The sequence below is a fragment of the Colletotrichum destructivum genome, chromosome 5, assembly GCF_034447905.1.
Source record: "Colletotrichum destructivum chromosome 5, complete sequence".
Taxonomy (NCBI): domain Eukaryota; kingdom Fungi; phylum Ascomycota; class Sordariomycetes; order Glomerellales; family Glomerellaceae; genus Colletotrichum; species Colletotrichum destructivum.
The window spans coordinates 5,010,286-5,023,395 of record NC_085900.1 but is presented as its reverse complement, the minus strand read 5'-3'; the positions used below and the strand labels follow the sequence as shown (position 1 = coordinate 5,023,395).

The window sequence follows — 13,110 nt, the reverse complement described above, 5'->3', positions numbered from 1 at the left end:
CACTCGTGCGCCCTTTGCTGAGGTAAGAGAAATAAGTTATTGAACATGATGTCCCTCCCTTGTAGCATCTCGCACTTGTCATCTCCCGATCTCGGCCTGTGGTATTATTACGATGAACGTTAACCCACTGGGACACAACACTCGTATAGGATAAACGCACCCTCCCTCCTAAGCTGCCACGCCGCCCCGCGATGCCGGTCGCTTCCCCTCCTCCAGCGTCCGGACCCTTGACACGAATCTGTCCGCGAGGCCCATCAACATCGCCTCCTGCGCCGAGATTGCGCCGTTGGTGAGAAGCATAGCATACCCAGCGCTTGCCCGAGCCCAACCATGGCCTGCGGCCGGACCGTGCCGCAGCCGGTGAGGGGCACGCCGAACCACTCGCAAAAGATCCCCAGAGAGGGCATCTTTCTCGGCCATGTGGGTGTCACCAAGCAGAGTAGAGCTCAAGGTTGTCGGCAACTGCGTGGGAGGACACCACGGCGACGACAGGTTTCTTGATCTGCATGCACGAGGGCACGCTTATGGGAGGTCCCATGTTCTGGCTCTGGCCACCGGTGGGATGCATCCATGATTGGGGGGGAGGGAAGGGGGCCTTCGCGTCACAGGCCTCGGATTCGCAACTGTCAACCTCGTGGGAATCGAAGCTGGCGGCCTGAAGAAGAACATCTCGTAGGCACCGTGGGAGGACTCAAGCTTTCTAGGCGGCATCGTCCTCGAAGGTTAAGATGGCCTGCGATGGACATCGTAGGCGAGATGTCGGGGTCGCTTCATGTCTTCCGGTTCGTCCGCTCCGTTGATACCGATTTGAACAGCATCATCCTGTTTCGTTCTTCTTCGGTCCAAACTGCTGAAGGCTGTATCGTTTCGGCCTGACCGGGGCGCTTGTGAAATGAAAAATTGTAATTTGGAAAAACAGTCATCTCTCTTTTCAGCTTGATGTCTACCAATCCAGCCATTCTAAGTAACCCTCCATCTCGTTTGAGAACATGTCAGCCCGGGGGCGCCTAAAGTCTATCGCCCAGAATATGTGGCTCGGTTCAACATGCAGCACGCGCTGCTTGATTGGGTTTGTTCCCAGTCGGAATATATTTTCCATTAACAGCTGACTTTTCTTCAGAGACCTTGGTGACGAATGGCAGAGAAAACATTAAGCCCCGTGGTCTGCCTGCTTTTCATCACCCGGAGCCTGGGAATGATTGTCGACTAGCTCTGACTCGGTCTCATAGATTCATCTATACTTTGCGAAGTCGACTACGACAACGGAATGACCCGAAAAAGCTGGCCAGCGAACGGGAATTTTCCCGTTTGGCAGAGACAAGGATACAAGAAGCCGCGTGTCCACTTGATATTTTGATCGGATAGAGTCACATGGCAGGCATGCCATGCCGGGCCCAGCATAAGTTCTAGACCACATGCTTTGGGCGGTGGACGCGTTCACGGATATTGAAGAGCCTCACGGCCAGCTCGTATCCACGGTGGCGGCCATGAATTCTTTGACGCCTGTGTGCCAGCTCCTCTCTGGGCTAGGCGTCGTCAGACTAGCGGGAGTGGCCCAGCATCTTTCTTTGAGAATTAAAACAATCGCTTGTCTCCTCTTTGCTGTTTAATTAGCGTCGTTCCGACCATATGGCTTCCACGGCGAATGACATACCAGTCTTGGGATGGTTGAACGCCTGGTGGTGGCTTATTACATCGACGGAGCAACCCAGTTTTGGATGTTGGATCAGTGAACTCAGGCAACGCAAACCGGTCAAGTCCCGAGCCAGCAGAGATGATGAAACGGCCTAAACTAATTGGGAGGTCCAAGGGTACGTAACAACACCAGATCTAGTAACCCGCCAGGAAAAGGGGTTTTGTTTGGCTTCACGCCATTCAACCCTCGTGTGGAGTTCAGCCAACCAGGGACATGGGAAAATACGTCTAAGTTGTCCGATAATCAGCCACTTTCAAGGTAGCGTGCGGAGTAGAAGTGCGATGAAACAGAGTTGCTTAAAACTGTCCCGGTTGACTTTGAAGCAGCACCCGACGGGATAACAAAGCCGCCGTCATCCATGATTCTTCTCGAATAGAAGACGATTCGGTCGGCCTCGAAGGCGCTCGAAGAACGCGACTAGATCTTGGCCACGAGATGAGCTGTGGCGCTGCCACAACTCATCGACTCAGGGGAGGGGATGCTGATATGTCAACATGCCAACATGCCAATATGCCAAGATGCTACCATGTACACACCCTCCTTGCGCAACACCGTCCGTTCTTCAAACGCCCCAACTCCCCTCCGCGATAAGCTTCATGGTTCGCGGTGTGTGAGGACTGGTGAATTCAAAACAGTGGAGCTGGTGGCACATTCGCCATCTCCGCGGCTGTTATACAACCCCAATCCTCGGCCGCGCCCCTCAATGCTCCTCGAACTCTCGTCTTCTCACACCACAAGAACGGATGTCTGAACGAAAAAAATCAGTCGGAATCGGAACACGCAGCGACCTCTTCACGCTCCAGAGGGCCTTTTAGCCCACCCAAGGTGGAAGAGAAGTGAGAGATGTCGCCGTTATGCTCCTGGTCCAAGGGGAACATTCTTCCCTTCAAAACGCCGACATGGCAGCCGATATCGAAAAAGGGCAACGTCGCGATGTTGCTCGCGTGCACATTGATCACCGCAGCCGTGAGTTGGCTTCCCAGCTCCCCCCTTTCACTCTTGGTGTGAAGCCAGGCTGATGTCGAAAACCTTTTTCCACCGTCTCAGATGCAGGGTTATGACGGCGCGATGATGGGCGGCATGAACATCCTGCCGCAGTACACCGAGTACTTCCAGCTGACGACCGCTACTCGTTCTCTCAACATCGCCACCAACTACGTCGGCGGAGCTCTTTCCGTGAGTGATGCCTTGACTGACTGCACACATGCCGGATCACAACGAATCTTCGGATGCCCCAAGCTGTCATACTGGCTCCTCGAAACTAACCAAGACTGCAGTGCCTCTGCTGGGGCTGGGTGACGGATGTGTATAGCCGGCGCTTCGGACTGTTCTGGTCGGCCATGATCACAGTGTTCGCCGCCGTTCTACAGGGCGCCGCGCAACACATCGCCATGTTCTGCGTGGCCCGGATTCTCATTGGATTCGGCACGACGGCTTCCGTCATTTCCGGCTCGGCCTATCTCGCAGAGACCTTGCCGTGGGAGTACCGCGTTTGGGGGTTGTCCCTGTTCGACGACTTTTTCTACGTGGGTGCCCTCGTTGCGGCGGGCGTCACCTACACGTCCTTCAGGCTCGACAGCACCTGGGCGTGGCGGCTGCCGAGCCTCGTACAGGGAATCTGGGGGCTGTGGTGCGTCGCCCTGCTGCCGTGGATGCCCGAGAGCCCGCGCTGGTTGATGGATCAGGGACGGACGCAGGAGGCGCTGCTTGTGCTGGCCCAGACCAACGCGAACGGTAACATACGAGACGACATTGTGCGGCTGCAGTTCCGGCAGATCTACGAGACGATCGAGTACGAGCGGGACCCGATGTCGAGCCAGGAGGTTCTGCGGAACCGAGGAGCACGGAAGAGGCTCATCATCACGGCCACCTGCGCCCTCTTCTCCATGCTGACCGGGAACATCTTTGTCATGTACAACATTGGGAAAATGCTGAGTAGCGCCGGGGTGAACAATGAAGGCTCCCAACTGCTCGTGGTAAGTGGGCTTGTCCCTTCACATCACACGCCCGCACGGATGAACGCCCCCCCCCCCCCCCCCCCCCGGCAGAGCTAACGGTTTGATCTTGCAGAACGTAGGCCTCAACGCAAGCGCCCTGGTCTTTTCCATCATCGGGAGCTACTACACGAACAAGTGGGGGACGAAAGCTGTCGCGCTCATCAGCACCGCCGGGCTGACTATCGGGCTGTTCATGATCGGCATCCTCACGAAATTCTACGGAGACTCCAACTACGCTCCCGGAATCTGGGCCACGGTCTTTAGCATATTCGTCTTCTCGATCTCCTACTCTTTCGGCTGGATACCCATCCTCTTCCTCGTGCCCGCCCAGATGCTCTATTTCAGGATACGGGCCCAGGGGATGAGCATGTTCAGCTTCATCGTCTGCGTCACGGGCATCGCGGGCAACTTTGCATTCCCGGCGGCGTTGGAGGCTATTGGACATTGGCTGTACATCATCAACGGCGCGTGGAACATACTCTTTTTCGCCTTCATCTGGTGGTACTGGGTCGAGGTTAAGGGAAAGACACTCGAGGAGATTGACGCCCTGTTCGACGGGAAGAAGCACACGGATACCCCCAACATGCGCGCCGTGTTGGACGGGACGGTAGACGAGAGCTGGAGGCGCTACCTGAGCGATTGGATGAGACTAAACTTTGGAGGGATATCTCACGAGGGGATCGCGTCCCGTTTCGGCGTCAAGACCGATTCGGTAGACAGGTCACGGTAGGGAATCTCTGTCGTGGGTTTTCTTCATTTCTTTACTTCTTTTTTATTCTTGTCTCTCTTAACGGAGGCTTTCCACGATTTTACGAACTGAAAATTAGCGCGGCGAAAGGGGGACCAGATTACAGAATGTCTCGACATTATGGGCATATTAAAGAGATTGACGACGGTGTTGATGTGTGAGCCATCAACGGCGGAGGTGAGCTGGACCGGTTCCGTTTGGTGGGAACCGAAACGCCGGCCCCGGCCCCGGCCACGGCCCTGCCGGATGACTCCACCTGCCCGGGATTTCGCCGCCGATGCCCGGCATCTCGACGAGGTCGCCTCCGGGCGTTTAACGACCCGACGTCAACGAAGTTAATGGGTATGCGCATAGGTTTGGATGATTCGACCATTCTTGGGAAACTGTTTCCTTGAGGTAGCGGGTCTAATAATTGTATTGGAGATAATTGGCCAAACTGGCATTCTATAGGTAGCATTCCCAACGAATGCATGAGCTCACCCTCCGGTTTCATGCCTCCCTACCCCAGACCCAAAAACACCACTGCCCAATGTGACGCAAGCCGCGGATGCTGCCAGGGGCAGATTCATGATTTTGTGATGTTTTCGTGATCCAACACAACCTAAGGGCAAACCAAGGACATGTTGTAAATCATGTTCGGCAGAGCGATTCGAGAAAGAGTACAAGCTGAGATGAGCACCTCCCTTTCACCTAGTCTTTGTGTGGATTTATTGGGCTGCATCCCAGCCTAGAGGATGGAGCATGTCACTGGCAATGACATCCCGTATCAATAATCAAATTGGCGCCGGACAGCGGTGCCTCTTTCATCATGAAACTAGACGTGATCTGGCGCCAAAGCTGCATGTTGCGGGCCCATAAAAACCATGTCAATTGCTCCCTACGCCCGCTCCCCTCCATGTCGTCCATGTCATCCACCTGTGCCCACAGCAAAGGGCGCGCCTCGAGTCGGCGATGTCGCCGTAACAATCATTTCTTCATTTCCCAATCATGTCAGTCATTAAAACCGCGAGGAGTGGATGGGGCCCTACGGCCGGGAACCTTTCGCAAAGGACTTGGAGAAACGTCACCCCTGGCTCGGACTTAGTTCACCATCCAGAATCCCCATCTCGCGCTTGAAATCTCGAAGCCAATCTGCGTTGTCGGCCGGCGTTTGGTTCCACGGATCGTCACTAAAGTGTGCCCAAATACCTCTCATCAGCTCTGTGACGCTTGCCAACGTGACTTTGCGTGACGTCAAGGAGGGGAAAACCGAATGCTTACTCTTCAAATGAGATCCACCGCGCCTGGTGCTGCAGTTCCGCGTCTGTCGGGATCCGTCTGTTGGGGTTTCGCGGCGAGGTCGTGATGGTCACGAACCGCGTCAACTCCCGGACCAATTTTCTGTAACAGTTGTCCTCGTTCACGAAGAACGTGGACGGGGCGGCCGCGTCCCCCCCTTTGATGCCGGATCCTGGGCTGAAGGTGGCGGCGGCGACAGTGGTGGTGGCAGTAGGACTGCTGGCAGGTTGCGTCGGGTCCAGCGTGCTGTTGGAGGCGGGCTTTTGTTGGGAGTCGATCATCGGGACAGAATCCGACGATTCTGGAGCCTTCGGATCAGATCGCGGCGTGCTAGAAGCTCTGGAAGGGGGGAGGTTGGCGCGTTGGCGGAAAGCTGCGAGCCAGTGACTCGAGCCCTTGATGAGATCGATCAGGAAGCTCGCAAACGCGGCCGAGGGATGCAGCGAGGCGGCCTCGGTGCGCTCCACGATGCTGCAGGCCTCGCTCTGCAGCTCTTCGTCCGAGAGCCGGGCCTCCACCATCTTGGAGAGGTCGACAAAGTTGAGCAGCTGCTCCTCCAGGCCGCACGCCTCGAAGATGTTGGCCTTGCCGTTGATGCTGAGGTACGTGAAGCGGGACTTGGAGTTGTCCTTCATGGGCCGGATGCGCGCCTGCTGCACGACGGGCTCGGACGACATGAGCAGGTCGCGCAGCCAGGACTGCGTCGAGGTGGCGGGCCGCTTGGAGAAGGACAGGGAGTCGCACCCAAAGATGACGCAGCAGCTCTCGTACAGCAGCTCCGTGCTGGTGGGCGTGCGGTCCTTGGTGGTGAGGTGCTCGGCGGAGAAGTGCTCGAGCTCGAGCTTGATGAGCTCAAAGGCGTTGGGCGGCGTCTCCGGCACGCCCTGCTTCGTCGTGAACGGCCACGGCGAGTAGCGTTCCATGTGAATCATGTCTAGATGTCGGAGTGAGTGAGTGGATTGTTGACGGTTTGTGTTGCTTGTGTGTTTGTGTGTGCCGGGGGGGGGACCTGACTCGGGGCACTTACACGGAGCCATCGAGTTCTCGACCATCTTGAGCACAGCATCGTCAAAGCCCCAGTCGCCATGCCAGTCCGCCATCGTTTTGCCATCCTTGAAATGCTCCGCCAGATGGTCGATGCGGTCGTTCCAGGTCGTCATCGACCAGCCGCAGAAGCCGCACCGGGATCGGATCACCTCGCTCTCGTACTTCCAGTCCCCCATGGGCCATCTCAGGAACTTGGCTTCGTGCACGAGTTTCAGATGCTGCTGGAGGTGGTCCTTTCTGTAGAACGTCCGGTCCTCCGAGAGGCGGTCTCGGCACGCCTGGTAGTTGTGCTTCTCGAGGTGCCTCTTGTCCGGGTCCGCTTCGCCGCAAAAGACGCACACCAGCTGCCCGCTGGCGTCGGGGACCGTGGGCCCGGTTGGCGCGCACTCCCATCGCTCGAGGGACAGGTGCAGAGACTTCTCGTGACGCTGCCAGTTGTGCTTCGTCTTGAACGTCTCGGTGCAAAAGGTGCACTGGTAAGTGCTCGCCGTCTGCCAGAGCGTGCCGGTGCCCTGCGGCTCGGGGCGCTTGGCCACGGCTCTGCGCCGTCGTCTCCTGACGGCCGACGCCCCCAAGGGGTCGAGCGACCTCAGCGAGGAGCGGGAGTTGTGCGAGTATGCCGAGTTGGCCGAGCTTCTGCTGGAGTGCGATGTGCCTGCGCTGCTCGCCGACGAGTGGCCGTACAACGACCTTGCGGGGGGGACGCTGTCGGTCAGGGACTTGTCGGCCAGGTCTTCGCCGTCCGACGAGAAGCCCGAGACGGCGTGGGCGATGGCGGAGACTGACGCGGGCTCGTGTTCGGGGGGCGAGACTTGCCAACGCTCGAGCGGGTTCAAATTGTGCAAGGCCTCGGGGAGGATGCCGCCTTGGGGGATGTTGATCGGCAGGGTCCTCGCCGACGTGACGGCCGGCGATGGCGGGCGCTTCGGCGGCACCTTGAACCGCGTGCGTCTCCGTGTGTTGGCGAGCCAGTTGGTGATCTGCTGTCTGCTGAGAGCCGTCTGCCGCTGCAGCATCTCCATGTCCTCGGCCGTGGGATACGGGTGATGGTTGTTGTTCGCCAGCCAGGTTTTCAGCACGCGCAGCGACTTTGACGAGAACCGGGTGCCGATCTTGGGCGGCGTCGTCGCGTCTGATGGCTGCAGGGTTTGCGCGACGACGTTCTGGTCGTAGTTGAAGAGATGACCCATCGGCTCGCCGTCTCCGAAGGCTTCAGAGAACATGAAGACGCCCGGTTCGTCGAAAGTCCCATTCATCGGTTGCCTGTCGGTGAGGTTCATGTTGATATCCTGCATGGAGGAACCGGCCATGGCGGCACCGAAGCCGAATGCATCTTGATAGGATGAGTCGATGCCCAGGGTGCCGAGATCGGTTCCAGACACTCTCCCCCCACCCGGGTTGTCATAAGTGAACCCGTCTTGCTCAGCCCCAAAAGTCGCAATGTCGAGTTGGTTATTGTCGACAAAGTTGGAGGTGATGGAATTGAGTTCGAGAGCGGCGGTGTAGTCGTCAAAGCCGAGAGTCAGCGCGCCATTGGCTGCCCCTGTCTCCTTGTCCATTGTATGAGTTATGTGTAAGTGCTTGAGAGATGCAGCTTACCAACAAGGGGAAGGATACATCTGTTAGTGCTCGACTAGTTGGCAGCATCAGGATCAATGTTTTTCCCGATTGTTGGCGTTGCTGATGACGAAGAGTCATGTTGGGCAACACAAACCCCACCGTACTCACCATCCTGGACCCTGACGTGCGCCACGCGGGGGCATCCTGTGCCACATGATGATTAATACAGGGCTGTGATACTATCTATATCCGTAAGGATGTTCCCGAGAGGCAGATTCTGAGATGAGTATGCTCTGTACTGGTAGTCCAAACAAGTGGGATATCTGGATTCCATCTGAATGTAACCATTGATTCAAAATCAACCCTCAAAGTGAGTGAGATGGGGAGTATAATTGAAGCAGATTGACGTGCCCTTCCGTCAGTCAGTTGCCGTGACCCTAAGTGTATACACCTCCAGCAAGACAGACTACTCTTCAATAGGTGGTAGATCCTATGAGGTCGGCTTAGTCTTACAAACCGTATCGCTACTTGAAAGTAGAGAATCGGCTGATGGATGGGTCGAGCCCGGCAGAACGGCAGAACGGCAAGCCGGCCGCGGCCCTATGATGGCCGGTCTCGGCTCCTGACTCGGCGACCGAGCCCGTCGTGCTTCGGCTCCGGCCGATCTCGGAGCGCTTCGTTGGCCCTTGTACCGCGCCGAGGGTCGATTGCATCACAAAAAGCGAGACGCGCATGCTGAATCCTCGGGAAACGTCCGTACCTGGCTATCCAATTGCAATGTCTGTAAATCCAAACCCCTTGTTCGCGGGGGATTGCTCCGTCGGCTGGGGGAGGGAGGTCATCCATCAGTGGGCTGGCGGACTGCTCCGGTTTGTTGATTAGTCGGGCAGCTCACCGACCTCGGATTACTGAGCTCAAGAGGAACGATCTCGACGTTTTCTGAGGGGAGGGCGATGGAGAAATCCCGTTCGGGCAGCTTTGTCTCTTTGCCGAAAATCCCCGTCGATCGATAAAAAGATGAAAAAACGCGAGCCTCCCATGTTCATTACATGTGTGCGCTGGTGCAAGGAGATTGACAGGACAGCTGCACTCTCCCTCGACACTTTTACAGTTCACGCCCTGCTTGTATGGCTTGAATGAGAACGCCCGGCCTCTTACCCCCATAATAGCCAAGCCTCGACAATGTCCCGGGAGCAACATGACGGAAAGTCGGAGTCAACCGGTGGAGACGATCCCGGTCCCCCGGACTTGGCGCCGAAGACGTCCAACGCGGAGAAGAACGTGAGCATCCTGCCGGCAGTCGACGACAATGCGGGCCTGAGCCGCCAAGACACCGAGGCCATTTACGCCAGGTTCAAGCCGGCCCGGAAGAGGCTCGTGACTGCCGTCGTCGCGTGCGGCGGCGTCGCCTCGACCGTGTCCTCGCTGCTGCTGCTAGCCGCCATCCCCGAGATCGCCGCCGACCTGGGGACGACGGGAAGCATCATCAACATCAGCAACGCCATCTACATCCTCTTCATGGGTCTGAGCACCTTGTTCTGGGGACCGATGAGTCAAGTATACGGACGCAAGTGGGTGAGTTCTTGGGAGAGTTCCGTTTTAGTCCATCGTACGCGCCCCTACCAGGATGGTGTTAACTGACTGACCCTTGCTATAATGTAAAAGCCATGCATCATCTCGGCGTCCACATTTTTTGCTTTTTGCGTAGGGACCGCCCTGTCGCCCAACCTTGCCGCCTTCTTCGTCTTCCGCATGCTGTCGGCCTTCACCGGGACGGCCTACCTCGTGCTCGGGTCGGCCTGCATCAGCGACATCTACAAGCCGACGGAACGGGGGACGGCCCTCGCATGGTTCCTCAACGGCACTCTGATCGGACAGTCGTTCGGCCCCTTCATCGGCGGCGTCATCGTCACCTTCCACAGCTGGCGGGCTCTGTTCTGGTTCCAGTCGGCGCTCGGCGGCCTCACGACGATCCTAGCGGTCTCGTTCCTACCGGAGACCAGCCACCGCAGACGAGCAGACGAGCTGAAGGGCCTCGGTCCCAAAGCAAAGGTCGTGCAGGTGTGGCAATGGGCGAATCCGTTCCGCGTTCTCGCCCTCTTGTTGATTCCGAAACTGTTTGTGGCTGTAAGTGTTCCTCCTCTCTTCCTTCTTCTTCTTCTCTTTTTTCTTCTTCTTTTTTTCTCGTCTTTGTCTTCTTTTTCTGTCTCTATAGTCTCTGTCACCGCTCAATGTCCAAGTCCCAACTAAACTCTGTAATCGCAGGGCATTGCTGCGGCATCTTTAGTCTGGAACATGCAGGCCCTGCTGACGCCCATCCGATATGTCATAAACCCCCGGTTCAACCTAACCTCACCGCTCCAGTCGGGCCTATTCTTCCTCGCCCCGGGATGTGGCTTCTTCTTCGGTACGTATGCGGGGGGCCGGTGGGCGGACCGCACGGTCAGGCTCTGGGTGAAGCGGAGAGGCAGACGCGTGCCCGAGGACCGCCTCCGCAGCTCGTTTGTGGCAATGGGGGCCGTCATCCCGATCTGCATCATCATCTACGGCTGGGCCATCGAGAAGGAGAAGGGAGGCATCCCGCTGCCTGTCGTCTGCATGTTTGTCCAGGGGTTCGCCCAAGTCATCGCCTTCCCTAGTATAAACGCTTATTGCCTGGACGTCTTCAAGGGCCGTAGCGCGGAAGTGATAGGTACGTGGCCTCAGTCTCTCTCCCCCTCCCTCCCCCCCGACGAAAGTTTTCCCGCTCGGAATCTGTTTCTGATTTTGGCTCCTTGATGGCAGCCGGCAACTACTTCTTTCGATACGCCATCGCGGCGGTCGGGACTGCGGCCTGCTTGCCGGCCATCGAGAGCATTGGGGTGGGTTGGTTCAGCACCATCACCGCTCTATTCGTCTTTTTCTCCACCGTTGCTGTATATGTTGTGGTCATCATCGCCTCGAAGGAAGACTACAAAGCTCATGGCGAGCAAGTGTAAGCGATCCCAATGCTACACAGGCTCTTGTGAAGCAAGATCTCATTCGAACTATCCCACCGAATGAAGCTTGTTTCTCTGTTCTCATGAGTCATTCCATCGGCTCGTCACTATCCTGCTGCATACAAGACGCGACGAGCACACTGGATGAAGATTGCGGGGGTCTTCCCACATGCCGTAGTCCCGCGCTGGTGGATTCTTCTTTGGAACATGTGTCGAAGTCTTAACAATACCAAACTCAGGCAAGGTTGAACATTGTCAGCCCGAAAGGAGCAGCCAAACCCCGAAACTCTGTGACTGCTGAAAAGGGAAACCTCAGGTACTGCCGCAGAAGCAGCATGAACTCTTTGACGCAAGCAACCGCACCCAGTATATAATAACCACTTCAGCTCGGACTCTTCCCTGCAGAAGGGTGGTCTACAGCACAGACGACAGGGCGAGCTGTGGCCCGTCGTTTGGAGTAATGGAGCCCGAGAACGCGATCCCGAGTTCGCGTTCTGGTGTACTGCACTAAACAGAGGGGGCGTTTCAATGTTACAACGGACTGAACCTTGTTCTCATCCGAAGTTGTCTGAACGGAAAGACGGAGGAACGGGCTCGGTGCTGATGGCATTCCGTGGAACATATGATAACCTCCGGGATCCCGTCAAGGCGTCCCCCCCCCCCCCCCCACTCCCCACTCATCAATTGTTCGACCGGGACCGGACAAACGAACCAACTAATGAACGAACGAGCCGGAAACAAGCATTTTCTCAACTCTGTTCAATACCGAAAGACAAGTTCGGAAAGAGACAAACCATTCACCCCGACTGGACTAACATCCAACCCGGAACAGCTGGCCCTCGGTGGCTGACCTCGCTCGCCTCGAGCCATGGCGCAGGTCCAGGGGGCCATCGGTCAGAGCCTGACGGAAGAGGAGGCCATCGCCATCGCCTGCCTCGCAACGGCCGGCATTTACAACGCCCTCGAGATCTACGTGCTCATCTTCACGACGTTCCAGCGGCGGTCCGGGCGGTACTTCTGGAGCATGCTGGTCGCCAACACGGGCATCCTCCTCCACGCGTGCGGCGGTCTCGGCCGGTACCTGCAGCCGACCAGGACGCCGATCCCCGGCGTCTTTGCCCACGTCGGCTGGTACTGCATGGTGACGGGCCAGTCCGTCGTGCTCTGGTCGCGGCTGCACCTCGTCGTCTACAGCCGCGTCACGATCCGCCTCGTGCTGGCCATGATCCTGACGTCCTTCTTCTGCATCCACGTGCCGCAGACGGTGCTCTTCTCCGGCGTGTGGGCCAGCAGCGACCCGCGGTGGACGGAACGCTTCCGCATCTTTGAAAAAGTCTCGCTCATGACCTTCACGCTGCAGGAGACCGTCATCACGGGCATCTTCGTCCAGGCCGGGTACCGCAACTTCAAGAGCCTGTTCGAGTTCAAGGCCAGGGAGGCGCGCGTCCTGCTGAGCTACCTCGTCAGCATGTTCGTCCTCGTCTTCGTCCTCGACACGGGCCTCGTCGTGCTCGAGTACATGGAGCTCTTCGTCTTCCAGACGACGAGCAAGCCCATCGTCTACAGCATCAAGCTGAAGGTGGAGTTTGCGGTTCTGCAGAAGCTGCTGGCGTTTACTAAGATGCGGTCCTGCGACTGCCACCGCCTCGAGGACATCCCACGGGGGGCGAAAGCGATGCCGCAGACGAACGAAACGACGCTTGCGACCACGGTACACTGAGGTGTAAAGAGCATGGATGATGTGAGGCCTGTCACTGCATATTTATCACATCTTATGATCTGTCAAAGGGTTACACAGGCAAGTTA

General features: G+C 57.3%; 5 protein-coding genes across 5 annotated transcripts; 3 read left to right on the top strand and 2 right to left on the bottom strand.

Annotated features, from left to right (window-relative positions):
- Positions 1-168: 168 nt before the first annotated feature.
- CDEST_09075 (uncharacterized protein) lies at positions 169-420 on the bottom strand (the record flags this gene model as incomplete). The annotated part of the gene is made up of 1 exon (XM_062925234.1): positions 169-420. The coding sequence occupies one exon, from the start codon at positions 418-420 to the stop codon at positions 169-171; it is 252 nt and encodes an 83-aa protein (XP_062781285.1).
- Positions 421-2,425: 2,005 nt separating this feature from the next.
- Positions 2,426-5,045, top strand: CDEST_09074 (Putative major facilitator, sugar transporter, major facilitator superfamily). The gene is made up of 4 exons (XM_062925233.1): positions 2,426-2,662; positions 2,744-2,872; positions 2,974-3,672; positions 3,767-5,045. The coding sequence occupies exons 1-4, from the start codon at positions 2,540-2,542 to the stop codon at positions 4,421-4,423; spliced, it is 1,608 nt and encodes a 535-aa protein (XP_062781284.1). The 5' UTR covers positions 2,426-2,539; the 3' UTR covers positions 4,424-5,045.
- Position 5,046: 1 nt separating this feature from the next.
- Positions 5,047-8,328, bottom strand: CDEST_09073 (Putative Homeobox domain, Zinc finger C2H2-type). The gene is made up of 2 exons (XM_062925232.1): positions 5,702-8,328; positions 5,047-5,610 (listed from the first exon to the last, which is right to left on the bottom strand). Exons 1-2 carry the CDS (start codon positions 8,323-8,325, stop codon positions 5,505-5,507), a joined length of 2,730 nt encoding a protein of 909 aa, XP_062781283.1. The 5' UTR covers positions 8,326-8,328; the 3' UTR covers positions 5,047-5,504.
- A 1,180-nt stretch (positions 8,329-9,508) lies between these two features.
- CDEST_09072 (Putative major facilitator superfamily, MFS transporter superfamily) lies at positions 9,509-11,304 on the top strand (the record flags this gene model as incomplete). The annotated part of the gene is made up of 4 exons (XM_062925231.1): positions 9,509-9,901; positions 9,992-10,453; positions 10,592-11,018; positions 11,111-11,304. 4 exons carry the CDS (start codon positions 9,509-9,511, stop codon positions 11,302-11,304), a joined length of 1,476 nt encoding a protein of 491 aa, XP_062781282.1.
- Positions 11,305-12,172: 868 nt separating this feature from the next.
- On the top strand, positions 12,173-13,024 carry CDEST_09071 (uncharacterized protein; the record flags this gene model as incomplete). The annotated part of the gene is made up of 1 exon (XM_062925230.1): positions 12,173-13,024. The coding sequence occupies one exon, from the start codon at positions 12,173-12,175 to the stop codon at positions 13,022-13,024; it is 852 nt and encodes a 283-aa protein (XP_062781281.1).
- Positions 13,025-13,110: the final 86 nt, after the last annotated feature.